The sequence below is a fragment of the Molossus molossus genome, unplaced genomic scaffold, assembly GCF_014108415.1.
Source record: "Molossus molossus isolate mMolMol1 unplaced genomic scaffold, mMolMol1.p scaffold_m16_p_14, whole genome shotgun sequence".
NCBI lineage: Eukaryota > Metazoa > Chordata > Mammalia > Chiroptera > Molossidae > Molossus > Molossus molossus.
Genome location: NW_023425349.1, coordinates 10,308,172 through 10,321,851, shown reverse-complemented (window position 1 = coordinate 10,321,851; position 13,680 = coordinate 10,308,172). Strand labels below are relative to the sequence as shown.

The following is a 13,680-nucleotide window of genomic DNA, read 5'->3' as shown; positions in this document are numbered from 1 at the left end:
GTGGAAACCTGATGGTGCAGGGAAAACTGGCCACTAGCCCACTTCCACAGCCCCCTTCTCTACCCCATATTGCCAAGGAGCTCGCACCCAAGCACACCATCACCTCCATTCACAAGTCCAAGCTCTATCCCATTACTACTCCCTGTAAACAGCCACCCTTAGGCCATTCCATGGGCCTAGGGGTGTATATACCAGCAGCTCAGCCTACCCTCAGAAAGATGGACCCCAGGAAGAGACTTACACAAGCTCTAGGCCATTTGGGCACGAAATTCTGAGATCCTAGGTACTCAAAAGCATGGTCTAGGGTGGAAGGATTCAGGCTCCAAGTGGGCATGTCCCAGAGGCCTCACAGACTCCTTGCCCCATGGAAAAGAGCCAAAGCAGGGCCCTCTAAAGCACAGGGCCAGGACAGGGATCCCTCTTGGCAGGAACAGGATTTCCTTAGAATCAGGCAACACATTTCTTAACCTACACAGCAGTAACATGGGTACTCACTTTATAATTATTTGTGAAACTGTACATAAAAGTTGTATATACTGCCCGGCCAGTGTGACTCAGTGGTTGAACACTGATCCATGCACCAAGAGGTCGCCAGTTCAATTCCCAGTCAGGGCACATGCCCAGGTTGTGGGCCAACTCCCCAGTTGGGGACATGCAGGGGCGGCCAATCGATATTCTCTCTCATCGATGTTTCTCTCTCTCTCTCTCTCTCCCTTCCTCTCTCTCTAAAATCAATAAAGAAAAAAAAGTTGTATGTACTTTTCCACAAATAATGGGACTGACATCATCTGCCTGCTGATATGATACACAATATCATGTTCTAGATACTCTTGCCAAAAATCCTATAACCTGAATCCAATCTCAGGATACAATCAAATCCAATCCATGGACTTTCTACAAAACAAACTAATATCCTCAAAAATATGTCATAAAAGGTAAAGAAAAGCCACAAAACTATTCCATACTGAACGAAACTAAATAGAGTGCATAATCCTGAATTAGATTCTGGATCAAAGGGGGAAATGCTATAAAGAACACCATTGGGATAACTGGTTAAATTTAAATATGAACAACTGACATTACATCAACATTAAATTTTCTTATCTCAATAACTATACTACAGTTATGCAAGAAAATGTCCTTATTCTTAGGAGATACATTCTGAAGAATTTAGGAATGAAAGGTCACAATGTCTGCAACTTATTCTCAAGTGGGTCAGCAAAAATAATATGTATGTGTAGGTAAAGTAAATATGGCCAAAAAATAACAATTGATGAATCTAAGAAAAGGGTATATGCACTTGACTATCCTTGTAACATTTATCTTTTAAAGTATTTTCAGCCTGGCCGTATAGCTCAGTGAATTGAGCGTCGTCCCATGGACTGAGAGGTCCTGGTTTGATTCCTGGTCAGGGTACATGACCAGGTTGCCGGCTCAGTCCTTAGTAGGGGGCATGCAGGAGGCAGCTGATCGATGTTTCTCTCTCACATCAATGTCTCTATCTCTCTCTCCCTTTCTCTGTCTCTAAAAAATCAATAAAGACATTTAAAAATATATTTTCAAAATAAAAAGGTTTTAAAAATATACTAAAGAATTCAACAAGAAAGTAGTTGTCTGCAGGAAGGGCACAGGAATCAGATGACTGGGATAAAAGGATAAGATAAAGACTTCGTTTTGTTCATTCTTCCATCTTATTTGCATTTTTCAAATTTTGTTCATATTCCCCCAAAATTTCATTTTAACTTTGGGGGAGGGGGAGTCCTAGACCCAATGAAAGGAGAAACATTAGCAAATATAGAAATAAGCAAAAAGTTTATCCTTAAAATGCATCTGTCAAATCACAGCCATCATCAAACGGTTACTCTGGAACATCCATAGGTTAAGTGCTGCTCACATACACCGAGTAACCTCCCCCAGTCCAGCAGTTTGCACAGTAAGGGGCATAACTAAACAGGGGTGTTAACATTCTACTTCTAGAACAACCATACATGTTGTACATGTTTCACAGTTGTACATGTTTCACACCTTTGTTAGATAATCCAAAAAGTGGAGTACAGTTATCTCACTTTTGATATTTGGAGTAATTCAATCATTTTAACAAACATTGATGAAAGCCCTGGTGTGCAAAGCCCCGCAGATGACAAAGAGAGATGTGTATATTGTGGTCATTGTCCTCAAGAAGGCAGTGCAGCAAAGTGAAAAGGACTTGAGCCACACAGTAGCTATATGACCTTGGTAAGTTATTTGACCTCTCGCAGATTCTGTTTTCTCATAGGTGTGATGGAGATGCCACCCAACTATCTTTAAGGGCTGCATTGTAAGGACTGACTATATATGTCAAGCAAGTAGGACAAGACAAACTGAATAAAAGTAGCTATTTTTATGAGTATTACAATCTAATTCAATAATGAAATAGAAAATATAGCCAATTAAGGGTATAACTACCATTAAAATCCTAATTACTCCAAGTGTCTAATCCAAGTAAGTTCACTCTCCCTAAACACCAAATAATATATGCAACTGTTAGTGTGTGTGGACCAAGAATTGCTCCCTAACCTATCTCTGGCAAATGTATCACTCTCTCAGACACCAAGAAAAAGAACAATGGGTCATGAGGTTATCTTTTTTCTCATTAACCAAGAAGGATTTTAGGTCAAAAAGTGATACACTCAGCCTGCACAAGAGACTCTAACCTTATCTAGACCCTGTCATCCAGGAATACATATCCAAATTAGTCCAAAAGCAAAAGCCAGAGAAGGTGTTTCCTTCAAATAATATCCAACACTCTTTCACCAGCAAACAAAATTTACTAAATTAAATCCATTTCAAAGCTCTTCCAGTTTAGTAACAAAGATTTCCCTTATTATTATATCCCTTAATATGTTACATATATGTATATAAATAATCCCTTGTATTATTTTATAACCTAATTCTAAGCCTACCTCACTAGCAAGGTGACAATATTTCCTACTAAATAGTTGACTTCTAGGTATCTGTGAAAAGTACAAAGCAAAACCTAATTTTTACAATAAAGCTGTACTTCAAGCCTGTTATGGCAGGACTCTTAACTTAAATTGTTCACTGTGCTTATGATGGTGTGAGCACAAATAAAATGGAAAGACATTGAAACATACTTCAAGATAAATAACAGTTTAGAATAATCACATATTATCCCATGTGCATAGCTATCTCATACAATAAACAAACTTTCTGAATTGTAATCAAACATGCAAATACCTGAAAGAGTGCCACCTGTCCTAGGATAGGCCACTTCAACATACACTTCAAACGTGGTCTCTGGGTTTTGCCTACAAAAGAAACAAACCATGATTACTGATAAGGATTGAGGCAGCATGCTTATAGAACATGTAGGCTGTGGAACTTTGGACACGTTATTCAACTTCTCTGAACCATGCCTACCTAATTTATAAAATGAAAACACCTAACCAGAAAAATTATTGTGAAACTTAACACACACACACACACACACACACACACACACACAGTCTGGGTACAATGTCTGGCCAATAACTGGCTAGCCATTATTACACTTTTACAGATGTTACATCTCCAATTTACACAGCTGGATCTTCAAAACCACACATAGAATTCCGAGGAACTCAAAGTAAGGCAACACTAGCACAAAGTAGCCTCCCTCATATTCCAGGATAACACACTCATATAATGAAGTTAACTTGCTTATTTACAGGTTTTAAGACTGAAACAAGAGAAACAGTATCCTGTCTCACTAAGCTGTTATGAGACAGGATCCTAATCTAAATGTAAGACTATTCCCACACAGGGGGTTTCACCTGTATTAGCAATTGCAAGTATATGAATGTTCATTATTATATCTTTTTACCTTTTTATGTCATAAATATTTCATAATAAGTTTTTAAAAGATCACAGCACTAACAGAATGTTAACAGTTAATTCTAAGTGATGAGAACATCAGGGTTATATTTCTTTGCATTTTCTCTTTCTCTTTGATTCCAAAACTATAATAAAAAGATATTATTTCCAGATTGAATAAAAATCATTCAGCAGAAGAAATGTTATATATTCAAATGTCTAAAATGAATTCTATTTTAAACCTGACAACAAAGCTCAAAGAAGACACTTTCTGAATTTCCTAATCAGATCTAAGGCTTAATTTTGATCAAATAAATACTTTGAATTTACCCAGTAGATTCCAGTTTTCAAAATAACTACCTCATTTATTTCATTTCATTCTTATTATAATTCCAGGAAGCAGGTACATCAGGCATTATCATCACCATACAGGTGAGGAACCTGAGGCAAAGTTTCCAGAATTCACACCTCCTGTCACTCAAATTCTGTTTCATTGATTCTAAGATGAACTTTCCCCCCCATATTTTCGTATTTCTTACACTCTACTGCATCTTACAATTCTACACGGCAGCATTTTTCTTCTCTTTGACAATATATGTAATAACAGTGCATCTTATAAATAATAGCATCTTAGATTCAATAAAATATGGTAATACTCCATCAACATTCTTAGCAGTGGAAAGAAAAATGTATTTTGTCAATCAGGAATCTAGTTATTTCTCTTGTGAAGGATCATCATTTCTTCATTGAACAGAAACTTGGGCTTTTGCTTTAAATAAGTATCCACAGCTGAAAAGAGCTCTAAAATTCAAGGTATAAAATATAGCTTGTCAAATATAATTTAAAAATTAGACACGAAAGCAGAATATCTTACTTAAAAATCAAAATAAAACCAAGTGAACTGAAGTTTTAAAAGCCTTAAAAAATTTTTTGTGTGTGCTCTTTTTTCCCTGTCAGAGGGTATAAAAAGACCTACAGCCCTGGCCAGTTTGGCTCAGCAGTTAGATCGTTGGTCGACGGACCAGATAGTCCCAGATTTGGTCCCCACTAAGGGCACATTCCTCAGTTGCAGTTTGTCCCTGGCCCCGGTTGGGGTCATGTAGGTGGCAACCACTCAATGTGTCTCTCTCACATCGATGTTTCTCTCTCTTCCTCTCTTCTTCCCTCCTGCTCTATCTGAAGATAAATGTAAAAAAAAAGTCCGCAGGTGAGGATAAAAAAAAAAAAAAAGACCTACAAAGTCAGTATCCTTTAGCTACCAAATATTTGTGAAAAATACCATATAAAAACATCCTTTTATTCAAATGACCTCAAAGAACAGTGTTTGATGAAAGAAAGGAATGTTCTAAGGTCATCTGAAGAACACCAGGATAGTTCCTTCTAAAATCTAAATAAATCTTTCTTTAAAAATTGTTTTCTTTTTGTTTTTAGGGAGAGAGAGATGAAAATATTGATGGGAGAGAACATCAGCTGGTTGCCTCCTACATGCCCCCCACTGGGGATTTGGCCCACAACAACCTGGGCATGTGCCCTGACTGGGAATCAAACTGGTAACCTGTTGGTGTATGAGTCGACGCTCAACCACTGAGCCACACCAGCTGGAATAAATAAATATTTCTTAAATCTATTTTGCAACTAGCTGAATTTCATCTCAGAATTTCATTCCTCTAGATTAAGATAATGGTTTTCATGTGTGCTACAGGATCCTAGGACTCCATAAAGGTTCTTCAGAGCTTTCACACATTTTTTACCCAAATTTCCATTTTTATTTGTCCCCACTTAAAAAACTGAAACAACAAACATGAACATGGAAAGGTGTTATATATCAAATTTTAAACACTGGAGCTCCAACACATTAACCTGTGCCACTAAGTTAAGGTGATTGTGCAGACCTGCTGTGGCTCTAAGTGAAGAACACTGTCTATACTCATGGTCTCTGCTCCTTCTCCTTTCTCTCTTTACCAGATTTCAACCAGGCTTCTGAGCCCACGGTACCATTGAAACAACTTGTCATGATCTCCAATAACCTCCACGTTGTTAAAAGGTGCTAAAATAGTCCATTCTCAGTGCCTGTCTCACTTAACCTCTCAGCAGCATTTGCCACAGTTGATCAACTTGCCCTCCTCCTTGAAACACTTTCTTGCCTTCCAGGATATTACTCTCTTCTTAATACTATTCCTACTTTATTGGCTGCTCCTTTGCTAATTCCTTCTCAAGTAAGCTCTCCTACCCTGGAACTTAGTCCTGGACCTCTCCCTATCTACACTCATTACTTAGATGATCTCATTCAGTCCCAGGGCTTTAATTATGCAAATGATGACAAGCCCCAAAGTTATGGCTCCAATCTTACTTCCTCCTTGACTCTATATTCCCTTATCAAATTGCCTAATCAACATCACCACTTAGATATCTATGAAGCATTTCTAATTTAACAAATGGTGCTTTTCTTCCTCAAGCCTGCATCTCCTGAAATCCACCAGTTATTCAGACCACAAAAACTTGGTGTCATCCTTGACTCCCCTTTGTTTTATATACCACAATCATTTCCATTCCACAATCAGCCAATCAACAAATTCTGTTGACTTGATCATAATATATCCAGAATCTCAATGCTTCTCAGCATCCCCAGCCCCACGATGGTGACAGATCACCATTACCTCGCCTCTATTACTGTAGTACTCTCCTGAATGGTCTCCCTGTTTCTTTCCTTGCCCTCCTATAGTCAGATTTCAACTTAGTGGCCAGTAATCCTTTTATTCTAAAGGTCAGGTTATGTCAGTCCTCTGCTCAAAACCTCCCAAAAGCTTCTCATACCACTCAAAGTCAAATTCTTACTTCTAGAAATAGATGGGGTGATGGGTATACAACAATATGAGTGTATTTAATACCACTGAACTGTACACTTAAAAGTGATTAAGATGAAAAATCTTATCTATATTTTACTACAATTTCAAAAGAAACTGAGGAGGAAAAAAGTCCTCACAAGGTCCTACATGATGTGGTCTTTGACTATCTCTCCAACTTCATTTCATCCCTCTCTCCCCTTGCTCACTACATTCCAGCCACAATGGCCTTCTCTCTGCTCCCCAGACACACCAAACTCAGTCCTATCTTAAAGCCCTTTGTATTAATCTTCATATAGTAGCCCTTCCTGTTGTTCAAAACTTGACTTATACTTGACCTCCTCAGAAAGGCCTTCCTCAACACACTCTCTACCATTTAATTTTAATTCTCCACATCATACCTATCAGAATCTCTAGAGGTTTTACTATACCCTCTAAATTTAAACTGCAGAAGAGCAGAGACTTTGTCTATCTTACTCACTAGTGTTTCACTGAACAGTAGTACATGGCACATAGCCAGAATCAAATAAATACTGAGAAGAAATAAAGAGAGTACAAACTAGCCTTCCTGGGGTCTAAAAGATTTCAATAAATGATAGGAGTGATTATACACTTCCATGATTCTCAAGTTTTAACATGTTAAAAGACAGATTTCCAGCCCCACCTCCAGAGTTTCTGGGGTAAGTGCCAAGAATTAGCATATCTAACAAGTACCCAGGTAATACTTATGCTGCTGGACTACTAATCACACTTTCAGAACCACTGATCTACTCAAATGGAATTCTTCTTCCAAATAACTTAGTACATACAACATAAACATAGAGTATACCTCAATAATCAATAATTCAACAGTGCTTTTACAATAAAAGATTTCCCCAAAAAAAGGCATTGCAGCCCAGCCAGTGTGGCTCAGTGGTTAAGCATCAACCCATGCGCTACGAGGTCACCAGTTCAATTCCCAGTCAGGGCACATGTCCACGTTGTAGGCCCGATCCCCAGTGGGGGGCATACAGGAGGCGGCCAGTCAATGTTCTCTCTCATTGATGTTTCTATCTCTCTCTCCCTCTCCTTTTCTCTCTCTCCAAAATCAATAAAAGAAAAAAAGTGTTTTTAAAGAAAGAAAAAGGCATTGCAGAAGCAATGAAGCTTACTCTTCTTCTTCTATTGCTATCCATAGTTACTGCCTCACTCTGATGAGTAATAACAAGACTACATTAAGAGCAAATAGCTTATGCAGTTCAAATAGCTGCCAGAGTTCTATTAGATGGATCCAAAGATTGGCAATCTCTTTTAAAAGAGAAAAAGAAAATCTAAAAGCTGACTAAAACACTAAGAACACATTACACCATAATTATAAGTTATAGTCATGTTCATCCATGAGCATTTACATGTTGCCTTATGGAAGAAGTGGTGATTGATGTTGTGACAATTTATATAACATACTAACAAATACACATAAGTTATTTTAAGGGCCATTGAAGTCAATGCAAATGGAAGCATTTTCTGTTTTCCTGCAAATCAAAAAACAAATTTAAAAGTGTGTCCTCTAAATGCAAATGGCCAAGTGACTCTTAATATTTTCACTAAGCCTATAAACAATTAAGACTACAACAATTTCCAAAGAATCTCTGGGACTACCCTAAGACTGCTTATATCTCCCATTACTCTTTAAGATGCTCAATATTTTTAGCTACTTGACTAAAGGAACTGAAAATCCTTTTTCTGTCCTATTAACACTCACTGTTAATTCTGTGCATGTAATGATGCTGAGAATACAATATTCCAATATGGTCCACGTTTTCTCAGAATAGTTCATGCTATATCTTAACATATTATCATGGAAATGTCCTGGTTCTGCCATGATATCCCATTATTAATTGTCTTACACTCCTATACCTCCATGATCTGGAACCCTGCCCACCTGCCAAGCATCTTTTGTCTGCCACCCACAGTCACCTTATGTAGTTCTGTACCCTACGATCCAGCCAGAACTAGTTGTGGGCCTCTGAACAAACCATGCTGATTCTCCAATAACAACATCATTGCCATACTACTACCACTACCTACTGTCCTATGTGACACAATACTAAGCACTTTAAATGCATTATTTTAGTTAATCTTCAACAACCGTATAAACATTACTCCCCAGTTCAGAGATTAGGACACAAAGTCAGAGGATAAATTGGCCCTAGTCAAAGCAAGAACGTGGCAGAATTAGCATGGACCATCCAAAATCACTAACCACTTCACTAGTCTACATTTTTCAGCTGCTCTTCTGCAGGAAACAATCTTTCTAGTCTTTTGCATTTGACAGATTCATTCATCAAGCCTCAGCTCAGGCATTTCCTCCTCTCTGGGAAGCCTTCTCAATCCCCCTACTCATAGCCCAGATTGGGTTAAGTGCCCCTCCTTTACACTCCCAGGGCACTCTGTGCTTCAGTTGCTCTTACCACAGTCAACCCTGACACAATTACAATTATCTGGGGAGCTTTTAAAAGTCCCGATGCCCAGGCCATACCTCAGAACAATTAAATCAAAATCTCCAGACATCAGTGTTTTTAAAAGTTCCACAATTTATTCCAATGTGCAGCCAAGGTGGAGAACCACTAGTGTACCTCTGACTAAATATCTGTCTTCCCACTCGACTGGCAGCTCCTTGAGGGCACCAACTTGTCTTATAACACCAGTTCCACACCTGGCACAATTACTGTTTGATGAATGAGTTTTCCTCCAACATCTGACGTAGTTTTCAGCTCCCATAATTGCTGAATACACATCACTGTTACTCTTCAAAGATGTTTTCCTTTGGAGTCAAAGGTATGAATAAGTCACACCTGCTGACATCAGCCTCAGTCCTTAAATATGGAAAAATGATACACAAACAGCTACAATGTGTTTCGAAGAGAGGTCTGCTCAGTTCTTACTTCTGGGAGAATGAAGCCTGAAAGTAAGCCAAGAGAGTGTTTCCATTCAATACCTCTCTTTGAACACAATTCTCAGTGATTCACTGGAAGGGCCATGCTCAGTGCTCAAGGCCATGTTCTCAGAATGATTAAGTACCCTCAGCTTGAAGTCAAAGAACAAACAAAGGCTTTGACAATATTCAGGCAGCAGTAAAGCTTAACGGTTTTTTTGGGGGGGGGGATTCGGAGCACCATTCTATTGATCACTCTGCTGTATTATCAGCTTTAAATTAGGATCTACTTTTCTTTAATAACAACATATCATGAGATTAGTAGAAAAATGTAACACTCACTCTTCACAAAATGAATCTTTGCTACATATGGTAACCATGTCATAATGCTAGGCCCTATCCCCTTTAAGTGTTACTCCGAGCTACAAACTGAAACACAGGACCCCTTACTCATTTCACAGCAGTCAAACCTTCAAACCAGCTAGTATTCATCAAGCAAAATAGCAACCTATTCTTTATAGACTAGAGTAATGATCTGACTTCAGCACACTGTTTCTTTAATTACAAACTTATATGCTGTGGGGGCCAAGGTATAATATTTCAAAATCCACACCAATTGAACCGTCTTAAAGTTGACAACACAGTCAAAAGAAACTGTATATACTTCAGAACATGCTAGCAAACATCACCTAATAAACATTGATTCCTTTAAGCTAGACAAACAAGCAAAAAGGTAGTGTTAATATTTCCAACAAGTCTCCATTTGTTTCAGTGGACTCTGAAATTAAAGCCCTTTTCCAGGCCGAAAATGCTGTATCAAAGGGTGCTTTCTAACCCATAACAAGTTAACACCTCCACAGAAGAATGTAGTCATTGTTGAAACTTGTTAGAAAATGATTAACTTAGTTGTGTAATTATACAAACAAGTTGTTTCAAGATTTTACACTTCGCTTTTCATTTCTAATAGTGCTCTCAGGATCAGATTAATAAAGATACACAGAGACTGCTGTGAGAGGAGTTACAAAGTTTTACCTTTCCGTATATTCCTATGAAAGATCCTTATGCTACAATGTGCAAAGCAAGTTCACTGGGAAAAGTTTAGCTGCATTCTGAGCAGAAAAAAAGAGCTGCACACCCCTAAGCAATATGCAGTACCCATACAGTTTTCTCTACCATGCTGAACTACAGTGTAAAATCTAGACTTTTAAACCATATTAACGGCACTTGCAAATATCATATGTATTTCATTGTTGATAAAGTTTGTCCTTCAAAAATATTTAAAAGCCTCTCCTTTCCTAACTTTTCCTCTGTTCCTACTGAAAATTTAGTCCTAAATTGGGCAGGGCAAAGTAGATGTCCACATTGGCGATGGCCCAGTGTGAAGTGTTGGAGCCTGGGCAGGATGAGGAAATGTTCCTACAAAGGAGTGACCTGACAAGGGATGTCAGAACATGAGCAGGGTAGGAGTACATCCAGCTGAGGGGTGGCCTGGCAATTCAATGTAAAATCCAAGTGAATGAAGAAAGCATTCACTCAGGGGTAGCAACCTGGCGGGGGGAGCCAGAACTCGAGCAGGGTGAGAAGGGCATCCATGCACAGGGCAGCCAGGCCTGGGGGTTGAAACACAGCAGGGTGAGAAGCATGCCCCATGGAAGAACACGGATGTCAGAATCCAAGAGGGTGAAGAGCATGGCCAAGTACAAGGACACCCTACAGTGGGGTGTGGAAGTCCAGGCAGGCATAAGGAGGGTGACTATGTGGGATCGGGGAGGCTCTTCCAGCGCGAAAAAGTCAGAGTCCAAGCTGGGTAAGTAGGGCATCACAGGGCAGTGGTGGGGAAGGTGGGGGTGGGGGGCAGGGGCATGTCAAATCACCAGAGTAGGCATTGTGATCCTAGGAAAGCAAAGTCAAAGAGGAGAGCATCCATTCACATGGGATGGGGAATGAAGGGGCAGTGTACCTGCTTAGAGCCCAAGACCAGTAAGGATGGCCTGCTTTCTCACAGTTGAAGTTAGAAGAAAATTAGAATGAATTCTCTGGAGCTGGATTTGAATTGGAAATTAGTAGGAACTCAAGATTTTCAATAAATATATCAACAATGTAAATGTCACCTGACTTTAACACACACACATTTCTTGGCTCTGTTTACTGACAAGGGTTTGGCAGCAACAACTCCCCAATAGCAATGAGCATAATACCCAGAACTTAGCTTCTAAATAAAATTCTCCTCTAAAAGAAACCAGGGCTTCTTAGAGAAATAGCTAATTCCAAGGCTAGGACAAAGAAAGTACAGATTAGCTTGGAATGTCTTTTTGTGCCATAAAGCAAAAAAGTGTGCAAAGAATTATTAAGACACGTCAAAAAGACTGACTTTAAAAGGCTCCCACTGACCAAGTCTGGGGTAATGTGAGCATCAAAATCAATAATGATATTAACAGAATATTAACCCTCCAAATAAAAGAGGAAGCCATGAGTCCACATTGGTGAATAAATTGAAAATTTAATGAGAAATGGAGCATAGTTCAAAGTACCTTCCCACACAATACTTATAGGTAACAAGAGGGAAAAAAGTAAATTTTCCGTGAAGTTTGGCAAAACTACCTTAATCAAGTCATCAAAGCGATCACCATCAGTAATGGGACAAACTGCTAGAACACAATGAGAAAAAAACAGCAGCACTTCCGCAATATTCCTGCCAAAATGCTTAACCTGAACCTAATCATGAGGAAACATCAGATCAATTCAAACTGAGGGATCCTCTAAAAAATATCTGGCCTATAATCTTCAAAAGTGTCAAGGTCATGAAAATCAAGGAAAGACTAAAGATCTCTTCCAGACTGAAGGAAACTAGAAAGACATGACAACTAAATGCAATGTGTATTTCTGAACTGGATCCTTCCACTACAATAAAAGATGTTATTGGAACTACTGAAATTTGAATGGGGGCTAAGAATTAGATGTAGCAGTTAATCAATGTTAATTTCCCAATTTTGATGGTGATGTCATGGTTTTATAGGACAATGGCATTGTTTGTAGGAAAAGCCCACTGAAGTATTCAGGGGTGATGGGGCATCAGGTCAGCACCTCACTCAAAATTGTTTTTTGTTTAAGTTCTTTATATTGTATTGCCAACTTTTCTATAAGATTCTGGTTGTTTAAAAACAAAACAATCATTCATTAATATTAATTTCCCACATAGTATTCCATTGTGTAAATGTACCACAGCTTTTTTATCCACCCATCTACTGATGGGCATTTGGGCTGTTTCCAGATCTTGGGAGGTGGGCAAAGAAAGAGGGAGAATATGGGGGACAATCTGTCAAAAATAAAAATAAAAGTAAACAAACTAATTTGACATAAAAACAAAACACTAATTTCCCTGGCCTGTCTTTACCAAGACTTTCTCACAGGGATCAGATGGGGTTCTATGGAAAGAACCTCAGAGTAAGTATCAGAAGGCCTGGGTTCAAATCCCTTAACTAGCTATGGGATTAGAACAAACCATTTAACTTTTCCTGCATCAGCTCCATCCCTGACAAGAAATAATACCTGCCCTACTCTTCTCAAAAGTTGTTTCAGGGGTCAAATGACATAAAATGAGAAAGAGCTTTCTTTGTATACTACAAGATACTAAACCAACATAGAGGATATTATCATTTATTATAGAAAATAAAATGGCTTCACCTTACCAATTATAGGCTTTGATTTCAAGACTCAAACCTCTTAAGCTTTCAAACAGTATTAAAAGCAATCCAGAAAATAAGAAACTATCCACTTTGGTAAGATGTCTATTAAGGTCTTTGGCACCCGCCCCCCCCCCCCTCATGTATTTTTAATCCTCACTGGAGGATATTTTTCCATTGATTGTTGTTGTTTTTGTTAATCCTCGCCCGAATATTTTTCCATTGATTTTTGGATAGAGTGGAAGGGAGGGAGGGAGAGAAAAACACTGATGTGAGAGAGACATATCGACTGGTTGCCTCCTACACTACCCTCAACCCCCAACTCCCCCCCATCACCCCGGCCTGGTGATCAAACCTTCAACCCAGGTATGTCCCTTGACCGGGAATC

At 38.8% G+C, this 13,680-nt stretch overlaps 1 protein-coding gene across 6 annotated transcripts in view; it reads right to left on the bottom strand.

Annotated features, from left to right (window-relative positions):
- Window positions 1–13,680, bottom strand: part of DENND1A (DENN domain containing 1A) — a 491,959-nt gene that overhangs the window by 448,091 nt on the left and 30,188 nt on the right. For 5 of the 6 annotated variants that reach the window (XM_036261261.1, XM_036261264.1, XM_036261259.1 and 2 more), the window contains exon 2: window positions 3,238–3,308. In XM_036261261.1, coding sequence (XP_036117154.1) covers window positions 3,238–3,308 — 71 coding nt within the window. Of the gene's footprint in view, window positions 1–3,237; window positions 3,309–9,390; window positions 9,682–13,680 lie in introns of those variants that run through there. The other variant, XM_036261262.1, reaches the window with a different exon arrangement.